The following is a 21,192-nucleotide window of genomic DNA, read 5'->3' as shown; positions in this document are numbered from 1 at the left end:
GATGGAGCAGTTTGGAATGCAGCATATAACCTCTTTAGTTTACCAATCTTAAGCCAACAGAGCCTGTGAACGGTTGACAAATTTAGTCTATAGTATTACTGATGTAATTAAAATAAACCCACTGGCACCTATTGCGTTTGAGATACTACCTATGCATGTGGTATAAGAAATTTTGTAATAATTAATAGTAGTTGTTTTAATTGTTTACAAAATGTAGAAGAGGTGCATAGCAAGCATCCATAAAATTGGTTCCCGAAATGTGTAAAGACGGCCCTGCATGCACATTTAAGTCAGAATTAAATTAAACACTTAAAATAATTTGACCTACATATTTAGAATAATGAAAAAAAAAATAGGATTGTAAGATATTTTTTTTGTTTGATAAATACTTTAAATACACATATCACACATTGTCGGAAGAAGTTCCGATGATTTTAAATAATTCCTAAACATTTTATACTTTAAATAGGCAAAGAATGAAATGTAGAAATCATTTCTCACGTTGCCTATGTTTTTGGAAATTCCTTAGAATACCGGAGTTCACTCTTAGTTGCTGGTAACATGTTATGGCAAACACGCGAAAAGGGACATTTCACAAAATGGTCAGTAATGCTTCATTCTAAACGGCAATTGTTCATCTATGTGTATGTTTATTTTTTTTCGATAACGTTTTGAAATAATAAGAAATATGTTATAAAACAAATACCTTTGTTTTATCCACTGAATATCTTTTTGCATCTGTTCTATGATTTCTGAAAAAAATATTATTGTCAATTAAAACAAATATCTTTTTATCAAAATTAAAATTTAAATTTAAATGCATATTATTTTGCTCCAAAAACGTTTTTACTTCATTCTCAAAATGTTTCAGGTTTTTCGTTTGATAATATCCTAAACTACCCAGTCTTTTATTTTCAACTAAGTTGATCATTGATAGTTTAAGAACTTTGAAAAACGTTTTTTTGCGATCGCTAAGGTCATAATAATAATCAACAAAATTTTGAAAGCAACAGTAATGTTGGGGAAGAATCTCAAATGGGTCTAATGTACCAAAGACGATTATGAGTTGCATATTATACATGAGATACTATTTCTCGAAAAATCTTTAAATCGTATGTATCTTCTGCAAGTAGAATTACGTCGAAATCCATGCAGCACTTCAACAAATCATAGTACTTCTATATCGATACATTTTTCAATGTATACACAAATTAAAGCATATTTTCCCAGCTATTTGATCTTTTATTCTATTAAGGTAAGTGCTTGATCTGCTAGTGTTCTGGAAGCCTACTTGCCACAAAGTTAATTCATTCGTAAGATTACAAAGTTTTACTGACATCATTTATAACAATTATAATTTTATACCATATGATTAAGCAGAGACTACAGTTAAAGATTTTTCGTTACCTAAACACTCAGCTTCACTTTTCACGGTCGACAAACCTTGCAAGAGGCCCCTACGGTCCAACAGACTACCGTTACAAACGGTTACAATGCTTGATCAGGTCTCTCAATAATAATAACTAAACCAAATCAAAAATTTTGTCTTTTTATACTTTTGAGTTGGCTAGTTAACATGTTGTGTTCCTTAACTATGTCACGCTGACCAGACGTCTTTCTAGATGTGCGGGTATATCTCCAGATTTAGAGACGAACAACCCCCACCTTCTTTTGTTTGTTCAGTTCATATACAATTCGTCCATCGTGGTTCAATGATGACCACTTTGTCATCCAGTGGGCTGAGGGCTTAGCACTGGGGTTTTAAGCCTCCTCATGTGGCTGGTGAGATCAATGTAAGCCCGGAATGTGCGGCCGCACGCTGAGCAGGTTATTCCAGGTTACTCCCTAACCCTGGAGCTTGTGTCGTTGGCCTTGCATTTCTTCTCTGGTGTTTTTCTTCTTCCAGCGTGGTTGTCTTTTCCCCGGAAACCTGTGTGCCAGTTTTCACAGCGCGACGCCATGATGCTCTGTCATGTGTCTCTGTCTCCCAGGTTCTTGGGTCAATGCTGAACGCCTTCAGAGAAGCTTTGAGAGTGTCCCTGAAGCGCTTTCTTTGACCACCTTGCGAGCGCTTTCCTTTGCTTAATTGGCCATACAAGAGTCGTTTAGGGATGCAGTGGTCTTCTATTCTGCTTACGTGTCCTGCCTATCGCACCTGGGACTGCATCAGGATTGTGTGGATGCTTTGCAGACCCTCTTTTTCTAGGACTTTAGTATCTGGTATTTTGTCTTGCCATTTAACATTCAGTATTTTTCTCAGACATTTCATGTGGAAGTTATTCAAATTCTTGGCATGTTTTCTGTACACTGGTTATGTTTCTGAGGCTTAGAGCAACGTAGGGAAAATGACGGATCGATAGACCCCTAGCTTTGTATTTGTGGTAGGGGTGCACCGGATAGTACTTTTTGATATCCGACCGGGGCCGGATGTGGCCGGATAGTAAAATTTGATATTCGGCCGGGGCCGGAGCCGGAGCCGGATACCTAAGTGTCTTGTAAATATCTTGTATTGCTGAACATTTTACGAAACTGTTAAATAACATATCTATATTGGTTGGTTTGTTTTTTTTTCTTTTATATACCTTATTGTTTTAAACTCTGTTACTGATTGATTTATTCAAACTTAACAGTATTTCTAAAAATCTGTATAGCATAAGTGTGTCTGTGTGTATGTACGATGCCACCAACTGTAAAGGATGTGTGTAGAAAGGTCAATGTAAGTAATGTTAGTATATATTTAATTAGTTACTAATGTAAATCTCATAAGTAATGTACAATCTGCCTTGTATAGTGGTCGGATGTGTGTGTTCATGAATTTCAGACCATCAACCTGGTCAGATATACCTAATGAGCCTACACATGTAGTCCTAGTGTAGTGTGTATAGTTGTTTGTGTTAACCATCAAGCATTCTTTTTTTCCTTGAGCAGACCCACGCAATAGAGTTGGGTGTCAGTCAAAAAAGATAACACATTGGCATGGTCAGTCAAGCGTATAGATAAATTTTACCCGTCCACTAGTTAGAGGTCAAGGGTTGTTTTCTTTTTTTACGCTCCAGCATATTGTTTCTTTGTTTGCTAGATCTAACTGCGGTATTATTATTCAATTTATTTTATGCGATTTTAAAATGTACTGTAAGGTTTTCCGTTATTTATTAAGTCAAAAGAATTCAACAAAGAAATTAGCTCTCTTTCTAATTAGTTACTGGCTTACTGGGCTATATAATCTCGCGGTTTGTGTTCTGTGTAGCTAAAGGTCACTCGTTTAGATGTGTTTGATCTTTAGTCCAGCTAACAAATTGAGATTTATATTTCAAGTAACTCGGCACACTTGAAAAGGTGTGGCCTCTAGCCCAACCACGTGATTAAGATTTTTCTCCAAATAAGCTAACTCTTTGTCCGGATACCCGTGTAGATGTTCGGCTTAAAGTCCAGTACTAAGTAAACAAACATAGTTCCCTCGTGTGACCTCTAGAGAGTGCTTACGTCCATCGTATCTGACTTGGGGTCACCCGTCAATCAATGAACTCATTGTGATGAACGAAACAAATAAAAGGGGGAGGGAGTTGTTCCTCTGGAAATATACCTAGTTACCTTAGAGGTGTGGCTCTTGTAGTCCAGCCCCCCTAATAAAGATTAACTACTAAATAAACAAACTCAGTTCCCTCTAGAGAGTGTCAATACGCTGACATTAAACCTACGTCCATCGTATTTACCTTGGGTCACCTACCTATAAAAAAAAATTCAATGGGACGGACTAAATAAATAAAAGGGGTGGGAGTTGTTCATCTCTAACTCTGGAGATATACCCGTACAGCTAGACAGACGTCTGGTCAGCATGACGTAGTCAAGGAATGTAGCATTTTAACACGTTAACTAACCTACTCAAAGGTCAAGACAAATTGAAAAAAGTGCCAGCCATTGCTGCTCTGTATGTAAAGCGCATTTATGATGTAAAGTTTCATTTCTATTTATATTAAGTTATTAACACGCCTTGTCTTTATAATAAACGATGTTTGGTGCATATTCATAATGGCTCTATTTTTAAGCACATTATTTTGTTTTAATATAAACATTAATACATTCTACAACAGACATTAATGGAACGAGGTCCACTTTATGCATTTTAAATAGGTGTATTTTTTACTATCCGGTTTACTATCCGGTAGTGATATCCGACCAGAGCCGAAAAGCACCGGATAGTAAAAAACGCCGGATATTCGGCAGAAGCCGGAGCCGGAGCGACTATCCGGTGCACCCCTAATTTGTGGTAATACTACGTCTGTTTCAGACATTTTTAGACAGTCTGCCTTAGGATGCACTGGCCTTGTCGATATGCAGGTCGATTTTATTATCGATTTTTCCGTTTCTGCAGAGTGACTAGAATTTGGATTAAAGTGAGGAGGATTTGCGCAACACGTCGATCTCACTCACTCGCTCTAAAGCCCATCCTTTTCCTAAAGCATGATTTGGTCAAAACTTCCGGGGACAAGTTTGGGTTCAGTGGACGACCAGAGACTTTCTGTGTGTCTTGTCCTGCTCTTGAATGCTCCACAGCTCTGTGCTGGTATTTGCCTTTCTGTCCAATTAGTCTAGTTTTGTGACGTTACTCAAAGGCCGCCAAGTCCAGAATTCACATGTTTTGAAAGAACCTCAGTGTACTGAGTGCCATGGACACGTTAGACCTGGTTTAGATGGCCACTCATAGCCGTTTCCGGGGTGTGGCCTCTGCTACAGCTTATGGGAGCCAGAGATGAGAGTTGGGAACCTAGTGGGGACCAAAAAGAGAGTACGACTGCCTGTTCATTCCTAGATACCCCATACACTTAGTCCATATCATTGAGTTTATAGACAGGTGACAAAATTAAGCCAAATGTCAACTTGTTGACACTGTCTAGAAGTCTAGAAGTCACACCTTATGAGGGAACTGAGTTTGTTTACTTAGAGAAGAATATTTTTGGGAAGGGTGCCTGAAATTCAAGCCACACCTTTACACAGGTAACAAGGATAGAGATGAACAACTCCCAACCCTTTCATTTGTTAAGTCCATCACATTAAGTTCATTGATTGACAGATGACCCCAAGTCAATTTCGATGGAAGTAGGTACTCTAGAAGTCTTGCGAAAAAACTGAGTCTGTTTACTTAGTAGCTAATCTTAATACGGTGATGAACTCCAAGCCACACCTCTACAGGGGTCACCGGACAATGAGTTTGCTTATTTTGAAGAAAAAAAATCGCAATAACGTGACTAGACCACAGGCCACACCTCTTCACGAATGCCTAGTGTTATGGCTCTTCTGCGCTGGAAAATGCAAACAACAAAACAATCCGGAGGTAACTCTCAAACTTCTTCAGTAACACCGGCGAAAGGCCGCAACAATTAATATAGATAATCGACGCTGATGTTGACCAGATGTCAGCTATAACCGTAAAGATACTTCGTAGACCTCTTGTTGATAGCGTCGAATTAAGCGTTCTATTTTTTTAGATATGTATATCACGTCATTCCGTCACTATGTAAAATTTTCCCCTTATTCTCGAAACAAATAACTAAATCCTAATCATGTCATAACACTAGTTTGCTTACTTAGATATAAATCTCTTTTCTTAACGTGTTAACCTGAGTATCACTACGTTAAGTGTCTTGATTTGATAACGATATTCTTAATAATTTGAGAGTGTCAAATAACTTCTTTTTATTTTTGTTTTTGAATTTTCGATGCGTACTTAGCCACTATGTATCAGGCAAGTACGATTTTTAACACACCTGACACCCATAGGCTTAATTCCTTGCAATGTTTTTACAGAAATCAGTAGGCCTAATAATTAAGGAAGATGATTATTACATACTTTGCAAAATAAAATAAATGTAATATTAGATAGATAGATAAATATATTCAAAAAGAGAAGAAGAGAAAAAAAGAGAGACATGTAAAGGAACGGGATAAAAATGTTTTTCTTTTTATACATTGCCGTCATCTAGTATTAGAGAAACCTTGGGAGGATTTTTGTAAGGCTCCACGCTCAACTTTTTCCCCCAAAAAAATAATTCAATATTATTGTTAAGTCTAAAAAAGTGGTCTCATTATTGAAGAGAAATGGAGTACTTATATTTTTTAAAATTTAATGTATTAATTGTCATATATGAAGTTAATATACATAATATAAATAATATTATATTTAAAAAAATTGCCTCCCTCCATGAGCAGAAGCAGAGTCTTACATAAATTAAGCCCAGGTTTTAATATTAAAGAAATGACATATAAATGGCATGCGTTTTACATATCTTAACAGTTGGGAAAATAGAGGAGTTCTTACCTTTATCCATTTGATAAGTATTTTGATAAGAATTTTGGATGTAATATATGTCTGAGAGAGAAATATATGACAAAGATTATTAAGATTTATGTAATAAAACATATAGAACTATTGACCTACTTTATACTTCACAAAATTAAAGCCATGAATTACAATACCTCAAAAAATTCACTTATTTATATTTTTTTATGTTTGTACCACAAGTAAAATCAACGGTGAAATGTAATATATTTATAAGTTTGTAAAATACCACTTAATGACAAATTAATTAAAGAGTCTCTTAAACTGCCGAACGGATTTATAAGACATATCGTAGACATGTTCAATTTACATTCTAGATGCTTGCTGATAACACATTTTGACAGACTCGCAGCCAAATGATTGTAATTAGTAAAAAAAAACAAAAACACAAGCTTTATATCATAGCTTTGCATTATATTTTTGGTTTTTAAAGAAAAATAAATATAAAACATTAAAATAGATAGCACATAGATTGTTTAAGTAAACTCTTTCTACTTATTTTTAATATGAATACAATTTTCATCATTCACGCTTCTGTCTAGGTTCTATTTAAATAATAAACAAAACCAATCACAATTGCTTAGCACTTATAAGACAGATGTATAGTGTGGACATGTTGTTGAGAGAGAGAGAGAGAGAGAGAGAGAGAGAGAGAGTGAGAGAGAGAGAATGGTACTTTGGTAAAACTGTCGAAAATTCCTTTAAACTTTAAAAATATATAACTAGTTCTTTTGTGATATAGTTACATTCAAAAGGGGTGAGATAAACGAATACAATAAATAAAACCAAATTGATATATATTTTTTTTTAATTTAGAAAACAAAATACTAAAATAAATGTAGATATTGGAAAGGAAAACTGATATTTAATGGTCGATATTGCAGGGTGTTCATGTTTTTCCCATAAGTAAAAATGACAAAGTCATCAACATACAAAGAGCACTCTATGCCAGGGGACATCATATTTATGATGCTATTTATTTTAATGTTGAACAGAGTTACTGACAGAATGCTGCTCTGAAGTACACCCATTTCCTTGTCATGAGTGTCAGAAGCAGAGTTGTCCACTCGAACCTGAAATTTTCGATCTTTTAGGAATTCCCCACAAAACGGGGAGGTGTCCTTTAAGCCCCATAAGCTCCAGGTCACGTAGAATGCCATGTTTCCAGGTTGTGTCATATGCCTTTTCTATATCGAAGAATACAGCTACTAGATGTTTTCTTCTGAGTAATGCATTTCTAATATAAGCTTCCAGCATTACCAGGTGGTCAGTTGTTGTCCGTCCCTGCCGGAATCAGCACTGGTAGTTGAAGATCACTTTATTCCTCTCCAGGTACCAGACCAGCCTACTGTTAATCATTCTTTTCATGGTTTTGCAGATGCAGCTTGTTAGTGCTATTGGTCGATAGTTAGCTGGGTCAGAGCCGTCTCTTCCCGGTTTAGGTATCGGTATAACTGTGGCTTTCCTCGAGCTGTTTGGGAAAGCGCCTGTTTGCCCCACACAGTTATAGACCCTTAGCAGGACTGCCAATAAGGGTTCGGGAAGATGCTTGAGGAACTGGTAATGGATTTCATCTTCTCCGGGCGCTGTATGTCATGTGACTTGTCCAGCAATTCCCTCAGTTCCTCAAGCGAGAACGGTTTGTTGTAGTCTTCATTGTTCTCCGACCTGAAATCAATTTGGTGTCTTTCCTCCCTGGTTTTGACTTTTTGGAACTCTTGCGTGTGGTGTGCAGTGGATAATTATTCTGCTATTGAGGATGCAAGGCAGTCAGCTATTTCTCTGGGGGACGTGACAGTTCGTCCTTGGTTTTTCAAATGCCCTATTGCATTTGATTCTTTCCATTTGATTCGCCTTACAGCCTTCCAAACCGCTCTCGCTGAAGTTTTGGCATCAAAACTGCCGACAAAACTTCTCCAGGAATTCCTTTTGGCTGACCGTATGGTTTGTCTAGCGTTTGCTCTAGCTATCCTGAATAGCTTTAGGTTTTCCTGGGAAGGATTCTTTATAAATGCAGCCGGTCGTTTTTTCCTAACGACAATAGCAGTTTTGCAAGCTGTATCAAAACATGGTTTGCTATGCCGTTTTGGATTTGCAGAGGTTAGGGGTAAACCTTTCCTGGCTATACTTAGTAGTTTGCTAGCAAAGGTATCAGCTGGGTTCTGTTCATCAAGGATATTTTCTGTGATATCCTCGGAGCATCTTTTTTGGAATTGTTCCCAATCGGCCTTATTCAGTTTGCACCGCTGAGTTCGTCCCAATGAGGGGAGATTGTTAGTAATGATGATTAGAAAGTGATCATTGCTAACTGACCATTTAAAGTCGTCAAGAAGTCCGGGGACGTATACGGTGAGGTCAATGCATGTGAGTGATCCAGTTCCTGCAAGTAGGTCGATGATGCATCATTAAGTATGCATAAATCATGTTGGAGGTAGATATCCTCCGGCATACGACCTCTTGTGTCGGTATTGTTGGATCCCCACATGGTGTTATGGGCATTGAAATCCCCGAGGATTAAATAAAGCCGGGGGAGTTGTTTCAATAGGTCCTCCATGTCTGTTTGGTTTAATGGAGCGCCTGGTGGTAGATACAGGCTGCAGCAAGTGATAACCTTGTGAAGGGTTATCCTAGCTGCTACGACCTGTAGTGTGGTCTGTAGTTCTACCCTCTCATGGGGGATGCTATCTTTCACAAGGATACAGACTCCACATGATGCTCTCTCTGCATTCTCAACATTCTTGCTGTAAGCACTGTATCTTCGGAAGCTGATGCTATCTTTCAGAAATGTTTCCTGTAAGCAGACAGCTACATCAGTAGCTGTATTTCCTCATAATTGGCCTTGAGGCCTCTACAATTCCACTGTAAAATTCTGGGTTCCATGGCTTATTCTAGATGACCTACTTGGAGCTATTTGGCCTTGGGATTTATTCCAGTGACCTTGGTATTTTTATTTGTGGGTTTGGATGGAAAGGAGAACAACCCCCTTTTGGGGAAAGTCTTTCTATCTGGAGAGGGGAGATCCATCTGGTTAGAGCGGAGGTTATTTCCTCCTCTCTCACCTCAGGCATCCTCTCCGCTTTGATTTCTCCCCTTAGGGAGTTGGTCAACCTCTAATTCGGTAGAGATTGTGGTGTCTGGCTGGGTTCTCTGAGGAGAACCTGTGTCAGACATGATGTCACCGGGTTCTCCCAGAGTGTTGGTTTTGACATGCTGCTCTGTCTCCATGCTCTTATCAGCGAGCACAGAGAACCTGTTCTTTAGCATGACAGCAGGGCTTTCCTTTTTCTTCTAAGGTGTGTTCTTTGGCGGTGTTTTCTTCTGAGTTGGAGGAGGAGGAGGGGGTGGTGGGGTCAATTTGTCCGTCTGTGTGGCAATGGCTCTTCCTATCTTAGCAACAGCCTGGGTGTAGGTCTTTGTCAAGCCGAATCGGCCCTTGGGTAGGGTCGATACAGCCGATTTGTCCTGGCTGAAGGTACATCCATTTCTTGCCTTGTACTCCTGCACGGCAACCTCCTGTTTCCACACAGGGCAGTCGTTGGAGAAGGCTGAGTGGCCAACGTGACAGTTTGGGCATTTGAACTGGGCTGTACAGCCCTTGTCCTCATGACTCTCTCCAGCACATCTGGCACACACAGTGTTCCTCTTGCAGACTGCCGCGCCGTGTCCATAACCCTGGCACTTTAAGCACCTCATGGGGTTAGGTATGTAGGACCTCACTGGAACTCGTAGGTATCCTGCCTTCACATAGTCTGGTGGTGTCCTAGTTCCGAATGTGAGGATAATAGTGGCGGTTTTGACCTCCTCATCATTCTTGCGCCTGGTAATGCGCCGGGCATGGGTGACTCCTTCAATTCCCTTCTCTACTTCCTTCTCGGAACATTCCAGTATGTCCCTAGAGCTGATTACACCTCTACTGGTGTTCAGACTCTTATGTGGCATGACTTCCACGTGGAGATCACAGAGTCTTCCGCATCTTAAAAGCCCATCAGAGTGTATATTGCTTTCTACTTCTACAAGAAGTTCCATTGTCTTGTGTAGCTTAGACACACTCTTGGTCTCTCCCACTACTGACTTGAATCCCTTATAGATAAAAGGGATCAGCTTTGTCAGGCTTTTGCCCTCCTCTGTGCACCTGACCACGAAAAATGATTGCCAGGTAGTACAGCTTTTTGTGGCCTCCTCCTTTTTTGCCTCAATACGTCGTCTCTTGCCTAGACTTAAATCTTTGGCAAGTAGTTTATTGGGTTATTTTTATCCATATATATTTTCTTGTTAAATCGGTACCTGTGCTCCCCACCCGCCATCGAGTCCAACAAGCGGACGGGCCATTCGGATGTCCAGAATGAGCCCGCCAGGGCTACACAGGTGCTATACTCAGTCAGCTGCTGTATCGGACAAGTGTATATATATATATATATTGTCTATCTAGACTGGACATGGAGATCTTGTAAGACTACACAAAATGGGGGGAATTATTTTTTAAAGTTAAAACAAGGTGTTGTTTTATAATTACTTATAAGAAATAAAGTATGTTATTCAACCCTAACGTATGTAACATATTATTTTAATTTATATATAAGACCCAGAATATTATAGAAGCAAGTTGGAAATAATATATTTCAAAAGGGCCTTAAATAGAAACTTTAAGGCATACGTGTTTAAGCTTATTAACAACGTTTCGCGCAAAAATGTAAACCTCAAATATCACTTTAAAAATTGCTATTCCACTTTTTATTTACAACATATCTCTCTATATATAGCATGAATTAGAAAAAAATTGGAAAAATGTAATATAAGTATTATAATTATGTCTCATAAATGCTTAAAATCTAAATTATGAGTTTTTAGCTTGACTGCCTTAATATATATATTAATCGATCAATTGCGTTTCTGAGGTGTTGTTTTTATACTAAAAAAAAAGTCATCGTAATCACAACAAATTTCCATAAGGATCAATAAAGCAGTCTTAGTCTTGAATATAGCCTAAGATGAACTCCTATTGAAAAATCAGAGCAGGAAGGACTAGTCCTCTTCGTAGTGCTCTGGCAAGAAACTTAGCCGTCCGGCGTAGTGCCTCATAGCTACCATACAAGTCGAGTGACTGCATAGGCAAGTCCCCCCTTAGCTCGCGGAGCTGGGGACACTCGTACAAGACATGCGACACTGTTTCGACGCTCTCTCCACAGTGACGGCATCGGGAGTCAAAGTTAGTGCGAAACTGGGCAAAGTATGCCCCAATAGGACAGTGTTCCGTCCTGCACTGCGCAACTATTGACTGCTCTGACCTCCTCAGTCGCCACCATGGATCGTTGCGATCTGGGTGACGCATTCGCTGCCAGACACCACGTGCTCTGTCGGATTCCTCCCAGGTCTTTAACCACTTCTCATGAATGAGTGCTCGGATTTGTGCCGTTGCTTGTAAGTACGTGCTTGGTGCTTCGAGGTGTGTGGCTGCCATTGCACTCTCCCTTGCGAGGGCGTCTGCCGTTTCATTGCCCCTCACGCCGCAATGTGAAGGCGCCCACTGCATAAAAACGACAGCTCCAATAGCTCGGCGGATGTTATCTGCGGCGCCGATTGCCTCTTCTATTACGGGCGACCCTCCCCCGCCGCCACCCATAACTAGGAGACTGGAGCGAGAGTAAGTGACCAACACCACCGTAGTGGCGCTAGTCTCGCGTTGGAGCATTCGGGCCCTAATGGCCTCGAACGCCCTAGTTATCCCTGTAAGTTCGGCATCCATGGAGCATGCAGCGTAGCCGCATGGACCAGAGAGCCTATCTGGTTCAGTCCGGTCGGGGTAGACAATAAGGGCCCCATACCCCGATCTATCGGGGTCCCTCATTACCGACCCATCGGTATAACAGAATATGGCATCTGATGGGTAGGATTTTATAGTTATGGATGCCAAATTTTGGAGAATGGCAGGTGTTAATCGCCTCTTGGTGGCTCCCTCTTGCCCTAACAGGGACAGGTTTATTTGTGGGGCCGGCAATCTCCTCCACGGAGGGCACGTACTGATTCTCCTAATAGGGATTCTATCAGTGGAGAGTCCAGCTGAGTTTGACAAATTGGCCGCTATGTGTAGGAACGATCGCATTTTAATGCGGTTCCTCTCTCTCCACTGTCGCACTAAGATTGAGGTGGGTAGCATAGAGTCGCCCCTTTTATAGCGCTCGTAGGCCGTAAGTACTGCCCTCTCCCTCCTAAGATGTAAGGGTGCCACGTTAGTAAAGATTTCAGCAGCGTTTGTTGGGCTTGTCCTTAAGGTGCCACAAATGAACCGTAGGGCCTGTGCTTGTACCCGCTCGAGTGATTCGAGGGCAGTTTTACTAGCATATACTTGAACTGTATAGCTGTATTCAATTTGTGATCTAACTGCCCCTAGATACAATGTGCGTAGCATGTCAGCTTTGGCACCCCACTTTGTGCTGGCCAGCTTTCTTAGTAACGCTAACTTCTCCGAGGCTTTTCGTTCAACTTCCTGGACGTGCTAGAGCATTGACAGTTTTCTATCCAGGGTCACCCCTAGATATTTTGGCGTATTTTCACGCTGGAGTCGCAGCCCACCGAGTTGAAGCTCGAATGGAGCCTTAAAGATGTCGATTCCTAGGCTGAACAGGGACCAGGTCGTTTTGGCAACGTTTATCTGAATCTGCCATTTGTCGCAATACGAGGAGATGGTATGGAGGTCTGCTTGAAGTGCCGCCTGAATTTGGTCGGCTTTCTTCCCGGTTGACCAGAGGACAATATCGTCAGCATATAGCAGTTTTTTTGGACCGTAGTGAGCTGGGCAAATCATTAAGAAAGGCTATGAAAAGTGTACAGGACAGGGCAGAGCCCTGAGGCAGGCCATTAAGTTGTTGTTTTGGCTTGCTAAGGGAGTGCTGGTATTTTGTACGTGTGCTCCTCCCAGACAGAAAGGATTGTATCCAATTGTATATCTTGCCCCGCACACCCATAGCTCTTAGCTTAAGATAGAGGCCTTGCTTCCACACACGATCGTAGGCCTGTTTTAGGTCTATGAACACCGCGTATGTGCTCTCGGACCTCTGGAACCCGTCGGCCACCTCCTGTGCGAATGTCGTGACCTGGTGGATCGGGCTCAAGCCTGCCCTAAAGCCGGCCTGTTCTGGCGCCAGGATACCGGCACTCTCAAAGCACCAAACTAGCCGCTCGTTAACCATTCGCTCAGCAACTTTGCCAAGGGTTGAGGTTAGTGAAATGGGTCTGTAGGACTCCACGTTAGTCGCGTCTTTTCCCTTCTTAAGGACTGTCAAAATGACAGCACTCTTCCAGGCCCCGTCAGTCTGGACTCTGCCCAGGTTCGATTCATAAACTCCAGGAGTTTATCTCTCGCAATGCCCCCAAGGTGTTTTACCATCTCGGGGGTAACCTTGTCTGGCCCCGGAGCTTTTCGATTTTTGCACTTAGCTATCGCTCTATCCATCTCAGCACGACAGAAGGGCGCGTTGCACGTTGCTTGGCTTTCCGGCTCATCTGGCTCCCTCTCGAGCCTCTTACGTTCTTTGTTGAGGGCTTTGGACATGGCAGACTTCTTTTCGGGCTTGCTGATTTTAGCAAAATGTCGATTCAACAAGCCGGCCATTTTGGTTACCGTCGAGACCGGCCCTCCGGGTGACAATAGAGGGGCAGCCGTTCGCGCTGTGTCTTTGGCCTCTAGGTTTCGCAGAAGACGCCAGGCTTTCGAGGTATCCCGAAGATCCATCCCGGCGCAGGCAGCGTTCCAATGGTCCGACCGGACGCGTCGGGCCAGTTCACTCGTGGCTCTACAGAGCCGATTGTACTCCCGCCGGATTTCAGGGGTACCCTTCCGTTCAGCAAGCCTCCTGGCTCGCTTACGTCTCAGGACCAGCTTATTCTATTCCTGAGACCACACGCGTTTCTGCCTTACGCCAGGATAAGTCCGCGGGACAAACCTCTTGGCCGCACCCAACATAGCTGCTGTTATTTCGCCGTATATGATGTCAACGTCCCTATCCTCCACTGCAATATTCATAAGGGCAGTGTTGACTGCTGCCTAGTAGGCTGGCCAGTTCGGCTTGGTGTAACTCCATCTACGCGGGGTTTTGGGGCTACACCACTGGCCTCTGAGAGGGCAATTGTGACTAATATGGGTCTATGGTCACTTCCAATGTCATCTAGGACTTGAAACTGAGTATGTGATTCTAGATTAGCTGTGATTAGAGTAAGGTCTGGTCTAGATTGGCTGCCATTTCCGATATGGTATAGAGTTGGGGGAGTATGTTTATTTTGCAGACAGAACAAATTAGTATTATTTAGAAGTTCTTGAAATTTATGTCCCGATGAGTCGGTTGAATCATAGCCCCACTGCTGAGACTTAGCATTAAAGTCTCCTGCGATGACGTTTTGAGTGTTGATATTAGTACAGTCATATTCGAGACTAATTTCATGCTTGGGGGGGGGGGGTTGTACAGATTAGTTACCGTGAGTTTACGCCCTAATTTATGTATCTCGAGGGTGATGGCGTCGGTACGCCCATGCATTCGTGGACCGGGGACTTGTGTAGCAACCAGGTTGTTGCGTACATAAGTGATGAGCCCCCGGCAGTCTGTGCATTTGCACTTAAATGCAGTATAACCGGTAATACTGGCATTGCGTTTGCCAGTTAGTGTCTCTTGTAGTAAAGCCACGTCTATTGCCTTCTCGTGGAGAAGTTTTGAGAGCTCTAACACCTTTGGGATGACCCCGCAGATGTTAATTTGTAAGATCAGGAGGGACCTTGTGTTTATGGGCTTAGTCCCTGGAGTGGGTTGGATCCCACTAGTGTCAGTTTGGGTTGTTTGGGGGCCGGAGGCTCCCGTCACTATTTCGCTTCCAGTCATATTTGCCTGCGGTGTACCTAGGTCCGCAGGAGGTTGTGGCAGGCTTCCATCAACCTTATTCGAATCGGACCTCCGAAGGAGGTACGAATGCAGTGTTCGTTGAGAAGAGGACTTAGGTGGAGGAATTTTAGCTAACTTTTCACGACCTGACAAATTCCCCCTCATCGAGGTCGCGGGGCGACTAGTAGCTGACTTTTCGTGTCCAGGCCTGACGCCCACTACCCGGCGCACGGAGCCTGTTCGGGTCTGCTCGTGCCCGCTTTTTACTGTGTCTGTGTCAATCATGGTTGTATGGTTAAGGCCGTTGGCGGCCTTAGTTACTGCTCTAATGCAGCAGCGTGCATGGCCTATACTTATGTCGCAACTAAGGGCAAGGCAGGGACCTGCCCAAGCAATCACCGCCACAGATTGGCATATAAGTTTCCTGCAAGGCTGGAGTGGGGCGGCGCGCGTTTCTCGATATTCCCAGTGTCAGAGTCGCCATTGGTCGCGGCGGATTCCTCCACTAGCGCGCCAGGGAACGGGCTAGATAGAGCCTAGCTCGTGGACGCCGACCGGTCCGACCGACGCAGCCCGCTAAGGCCGCGCCAGTCAGTCCAGTCTTAGCCCAAAGAGAGACCCGCGAATCAGCCGAGTCCCAGGAGAACCTGACCAACCCTCGAGTTGGTGTCCAGCGCTATCCGCTTTTCGGAGAACCCGTGGTCTCTTACTAACCGTTGCCCCGGGGCCCCACAGGGGGGGGGGCTGGACATAACCCCTTTCAGTTCCTTTTACACTTGCCGGCTGCTCATTCATCAGCGTCAAGCAACCAGTACCCTTGGCCACTCCCGGAGAGCGGAGTGTTCACGCGGCGACCACGATGAGGTGGTACTGGAACTCCGCGCTTGAATATAGCCAGATATGAATAGTTTTTAAAATATCCTTTTATATACACATCTATATCTAGATCTGACATAGTCAATATAGATCTAGAATCTATATTTACATAAAAAATTACAGAAATAGATCTTCAAATTCAATCCCGACGTATAATAATTTAAAACATATTTTAGATGTAAAATCTAAGCTTATTCGCCTCTTTATAGGCCTAAATATTTTGAATTAGAATATTAGCCTGTAGTACTACAAGATCTACAACTCTAGATATAGAATAAATATCTAAATACAGATTATTTATCTAAGAGATAGAGAGAAAAAAGAAAAAAAAAGACACTCTAGGTTTCTAGATCCACTCTACATTTTTTTTTGTAAATATAATTTAGATCTAGATAATAACCTAATATCTGTGGCATTTTATGTTTCGAGAGACTATTTTTCCCCTTTGCATCTTTTTGTGTAACTACATGGGCCAATCCTTGATACACAGCTGCGATTGCAAGTTGGGCATAAGTAATCACCAGGCGCCGTTGCATTGTCACCCTACTTCCTGCTTCTGTTGTGTATGACATCTGCAATTTGAGATCTCTCATTTACGCTCTGCCTCCATGTGGATCTGTCCAGTGCCGCCTCTTCCAAGCTGCAAGTATCGATTTTGAAGAGTTTCATGTCGAGGCTGCATACATCCGAATAACGTAAAGTGAGCGACCAGCGGCTCTCCTGCCTTCTATTAGATCGCCATACAGAATGTCCTGTAGGTGTCGACCTTCTGGCATTCTAATATCTAGATTCAGCTTAAATCTACTAGTTATTAAATCTCATTTAGATTTAGATGTAAATCTGATCTAAAATAGATTTTAATTTATAGATAAAATCTAGATCAAGATTTAAGTCAAATCTACAACTTGAATCTAGATCTAGACCTAGAAGATCTAGTAGGCAGTAGATCTAGATCTACATTTAGGACTAAGTAAGTCTGTACTAGAATTTAAACATAATCTAGAATCCTTGTCCTTATTAAATTATATTCTTTTTATAGAAATCAATGTGTTTGAGACACATCGGAAAAATAATTTTGGCATGATTATAAATGACCCTTGTTATTGAATAAACCATATGTAGGTCACAATATGACGAAATGTAAACAATAAATGAATTTTTTATTCAATATTTCCTTTTTACATTAATAAAATAAAAATAACGATCTATTTTGTCCTAACTCGGACTTTGCGGAACAAAATAAAAGTACTTATGATCAACGGATAAGTGAAAATGCTATTAAAATAGCGTGCTTAAGATATAAGTGCGCAAAAGTTTCGAGGGTGACTTTTGCAAATCAAGTCAAAAGTCTATATTGGAGAAATAACGATGCGCAGGTTAATAAATGGAGGTTCAATAGAGCGAAAAAGATAGTGAGAGAATGAAAGAAAGAATGAAGAAGACTGGCAGACAGAAAAGAGAGCTGGACGTAAAATTTCATTTTGACATATGTACTAATTAAAGGGGTAAAAGTTGACCGTTTATTACAAATTAAAAAAAAGGAGTTTCTGTTCTGGCCATAATTATCAATATATAAAGCGTGTGAACAAAACAATGGTTGTAGAAGGTGTGTATTGCTAGTACTTTATATATTATGCGTTAAATAAAAATATACTTTATTTTAAAATTGTGATTGAGAAGAAATAAAATAAAAAGAATTTACCTTGTGAAACTACTGTAGGTTTAACCAAAGAAACTGAGTTTTGTCTATGAAAAAAAGATACATTTGTTACTATCTAATAAACTAAAAAAAGTCATGTTTTGGTATCTATCTATAGATACTGAGAATTTGGACGTGGATGGATATGGGTCCTCATTTTGTAATGTTTTTCAATAAACTATTTTGGTGACCGGTCACTTCATCGCGTATATATATCTCTTTTCATTTTATCTTTATTTGTAAATTGACTTTCTGGGGCATAAAGGTTTTATTTCTTCTAAAAAACACTGGCCAGCAATTTGAATCAACGGATTGTCTTCTCTAACTACTTTCATTAGCTTATTTTACTGATTTCATCTTACACCGAAAACAATCTTTTGATCTTTAAATATTACCGTTTAATATTTCAATTACTATATATTCTATTATTTTTAATATATCAAAATTTTTGTCATGTAAATAAAAATGAATATATAAACTATTGTTCATTTTATATTATTTTTATTTCATGGATTAGAGGATGAAATGACCAGAATTGAAAATGTCCTTGAGAGATGAAATGACATGGGATGAAAATATGAAATTATCTGGAATAAAACTATCAGGGATGAATTGACCGGGAATTAAGTGGCCGGGAACCCTTTTTTTTTGGTAGTGAATTCCATTCTAGGTAAGCGTAGATACTTTTCGTGATTGTGAATACAAACTAAAGTCTGATGACAATAAATAGCAAAGTTTGGTACAGGTGCGTTAAAGGTGTATAGGAAAGGTCCATGTGCGTGAGTACTAATTTAAACACCGACTCGTTAAAAACTGTAGCTGTATATAAATACATGTTGACATGGGTATCTCTGTGGGTAGCTGTGTGGGTTGCGTGAAAAGTCAAGATAACTCGACGTGCAGATGGCAAGTGGTTTAAACATTTGATCATCTGGAAAGAACTGGTGACAGGTTAATTAAGTTTCTATCACAGGAGCTTATATGAAGATTATATAAAAAAAAAAGTAATCAAGCTTAATACACTAATATGGTTATGTAGATTTTAGAGGAAAAAAGTTACAATCTGCCAAAAGTACAATATTTGGTGTAAACTTGTCATGCTATCTGGACCCGAGTTTTCAAATTGGCAAGTTTGATGCGGTCTAGCTTTCGAACAAAACTGAGTAGAAAACTATATAAAAACAAAGGTATTAAAGTTTAAGGTAAGTAAGGTTAGCAAAGACATTGGAACAGAGAACAATCAACAAACAACCTTTTCTTAGCAATATTTGTTTTTTCCCTCTTAAAGAAAAATTTCTGTTAAAAAAATGTATTTTCTAATTCTCCTAAATTTTATAAAAGAAAAAAACGTTATATGGTTCCAATAGTGTAACAAAAACAAATTACAAGAAAAAAAATCTAAATTATTAAAAAATGTGTTGATGCTAAATAATTGAAATTAGGTGGCACGAAACTCTATCTAATGTCAAGTATAAATTGAGTATAATTCAATTGTTCATGACATTGCTACATTGCAAAGCAAAAATATTTCGTCGGAGAGGTAAGCTTATAGACCTATGCCTTCTCCCTAGGTATACAGAAAATCAAGTAGGTAGAAAACATTACAAACATATGTTTACCTATTTTCAGTAATTTATGTAAAGAAAGTGTTAGAATTTTTGTTTTACAAAAAGAAATAATAAAAAAAAAATTAAATGTACACACATTATGCCTTCAACTTCTTCGAGGAATATGTCTCTTTGTTCTGTCTCAATACTTGCTAGTTTGGTCATTTTTTCAAGGTCCTGTCCTTCCAAATCTGAACAAAGATCAAATGTATTATTGCTTTAATAATAATTATATTTTACTAAGCATTTAAAATGTGACAAGTATTTCTTAGAAGCATAATTTAATTTAAATTTCCATCAGTTATGCATGGAATACCAAAAGCAGTCTGATTCATTGCTCTCCTTATAAAGCTTATAAGTAATTTCTATCTAATTACAATTTATTTAGATAGGTGCTTTTTTACTATTACACACCAAGTATCAGATTTTCAGAAAAAAAAAAAAGATTCATTTTTTGTGTAACGCTATTCGCTAACACCGTATATATTTAAATTGCATCTCTTTATTAGTATAATTAAATCTATATATTAAAATCTGTATCAATGTGTTGGTAATAAAGTAGATCTAGAGCTTTATATTATAAATGAGATTAGTATATTTATGTTAATAAATTAAGTGGAATGGATCTCTTGCTCTAGAATGTTAGAATCTACATATTTTTTTTGGCATCTCGTACAGCCCAGCAGTTAAACTTACAAAAAGCAATAGATTATGCGTATACAGTTCATGCCATTCACAGTTCTGCGTATAACGTAGTACCGTAGGCGTAGTCATGTGGTTTGTGAAACATTCAAATAAATAGTAACACTGCACTCATCATTAATCTTCAAAATCACTGACATTGTCATTAAGGAGACTCTATATCTAGATCTGCTGTAACACATTAATATTATATGGACATTTGCACACTAGCGCGTCAGTGCAACACCGCTTGAATAATAAATGAAGTCTCTTATATGTCTTTCCTCTAAAACACTAGTTTGTTATTTGTGTAATACGATTATTTTACATCTACATTTCAGATCGAATTTTGTTTAGAAATCTAGATTCTATCTTGAGACTAGATTGTCACTAGTCTAAATCTAGCCCTATCGGACTAAAGTTTATTATTAAGGATAGGCCTTCATCTACAATCTAGATTAATCTATATAGAATATATAACTTGATCTACAAAAATATATAGCTAGTCTAGATCAGACTTAGTAGATCTACTCTTTATACAATATTGAATATATTTCTACTTATAGGTTTACTTTTCGACGCCAATACTTAATATACTGATATAATAATAATAAGGCGTGTCATCAAGTCCGAAAATTCATGTGGAATGCAATAATTCCCATCGATACGCAGCACCTGTTACGTCGACCACCTTTTAGCTCACCGAACGAGACGGGGTACGTACCTTGCCCAGCGTAACTATCGGACCATAATAAGTATCTCTATACTAGTCATACTGGCTTTCGCAAAGCCATCGCTGTTTGTAGTGTTGTCTGGCCCCCCGTATGTTTATGATTGAGTCCAATTCTCTTTGTTAAAATATTTTAAAAAATGTTAGTTGCCTTCTGTAAAATACCCATGTCTCAGAGCTATTAGAGGGCTAAGAGAACCAATGCTTGATAAACACTTTTTTTATAGACAGATGGAGTAATCTATTCCTCCAACTTACACCTGCATGTGTCCAAAAGCACTACTAACTATGTCCAGACGGTTATTAACGTCCTTGGAAGCGATGTGTCATTTGATAATATGCTTTCTAGATACGTGATGTGATCTACCACGTTAAGATGACGTCCATTTACGGTG

General features: G+C 39.9%; 1 protein-coding gene across 2 annotated transcripts in view; it reads right to left on the bottom strand.

The window, feature by feature from the left end:
• The window catches only part of LOC129921690 (uncharacterized), a 140,931-nt gene that overhangs the window by 38,353 nt on the left and 81,386 nt on the right, over nucleotides 1-21,192 (bottom strand). For both annotated transcript variants that reach the window (XM_056004109.1, XM_056004108.1), the window contains exons 24-27: nucleotides 19,484-19,577; nucleotides 17,783-17,826; nucleotides 6,317-6,367; nucleotides 707-752 (exon numbers count right to left, since the gene is read on the bottom strand). In XM_056004109.1, the coding sequence (XP_055860084.1) occupies nucleotides 707-752; nucleotides 6,317-6,367; nucleotides 17,783-17,826; nucleotides 19,484-19,577 (235 nt within the window). The remainder of the gene's footprint in view (nucleotides 1-706; nucleotides 753-6,316; nucleotides 6,368-17,782; nucleotides 17,827-19,483; nucleotides 19,578-21,192) is intronic.

Source organism: Biomphalaria glabrata, chromosome 11 (assembly GCF_947242115.1).
Source record: "Biomphalaria glabrata chromosome 11, xgBioGlab47.1, whole genome shotgun sequence".
Classification (NCBI taxonomy): domain Eukaryota; kingdom Metazoa; phylum Mollusca; class Gastropoda; family Planorbidae; genus Biomphalaria; species Biomphalaria glabrata.
Note: the sequence above shows the minus strand (reverse complement) of the source record. Positions and strands in the feature narration are given on the sequence as shown.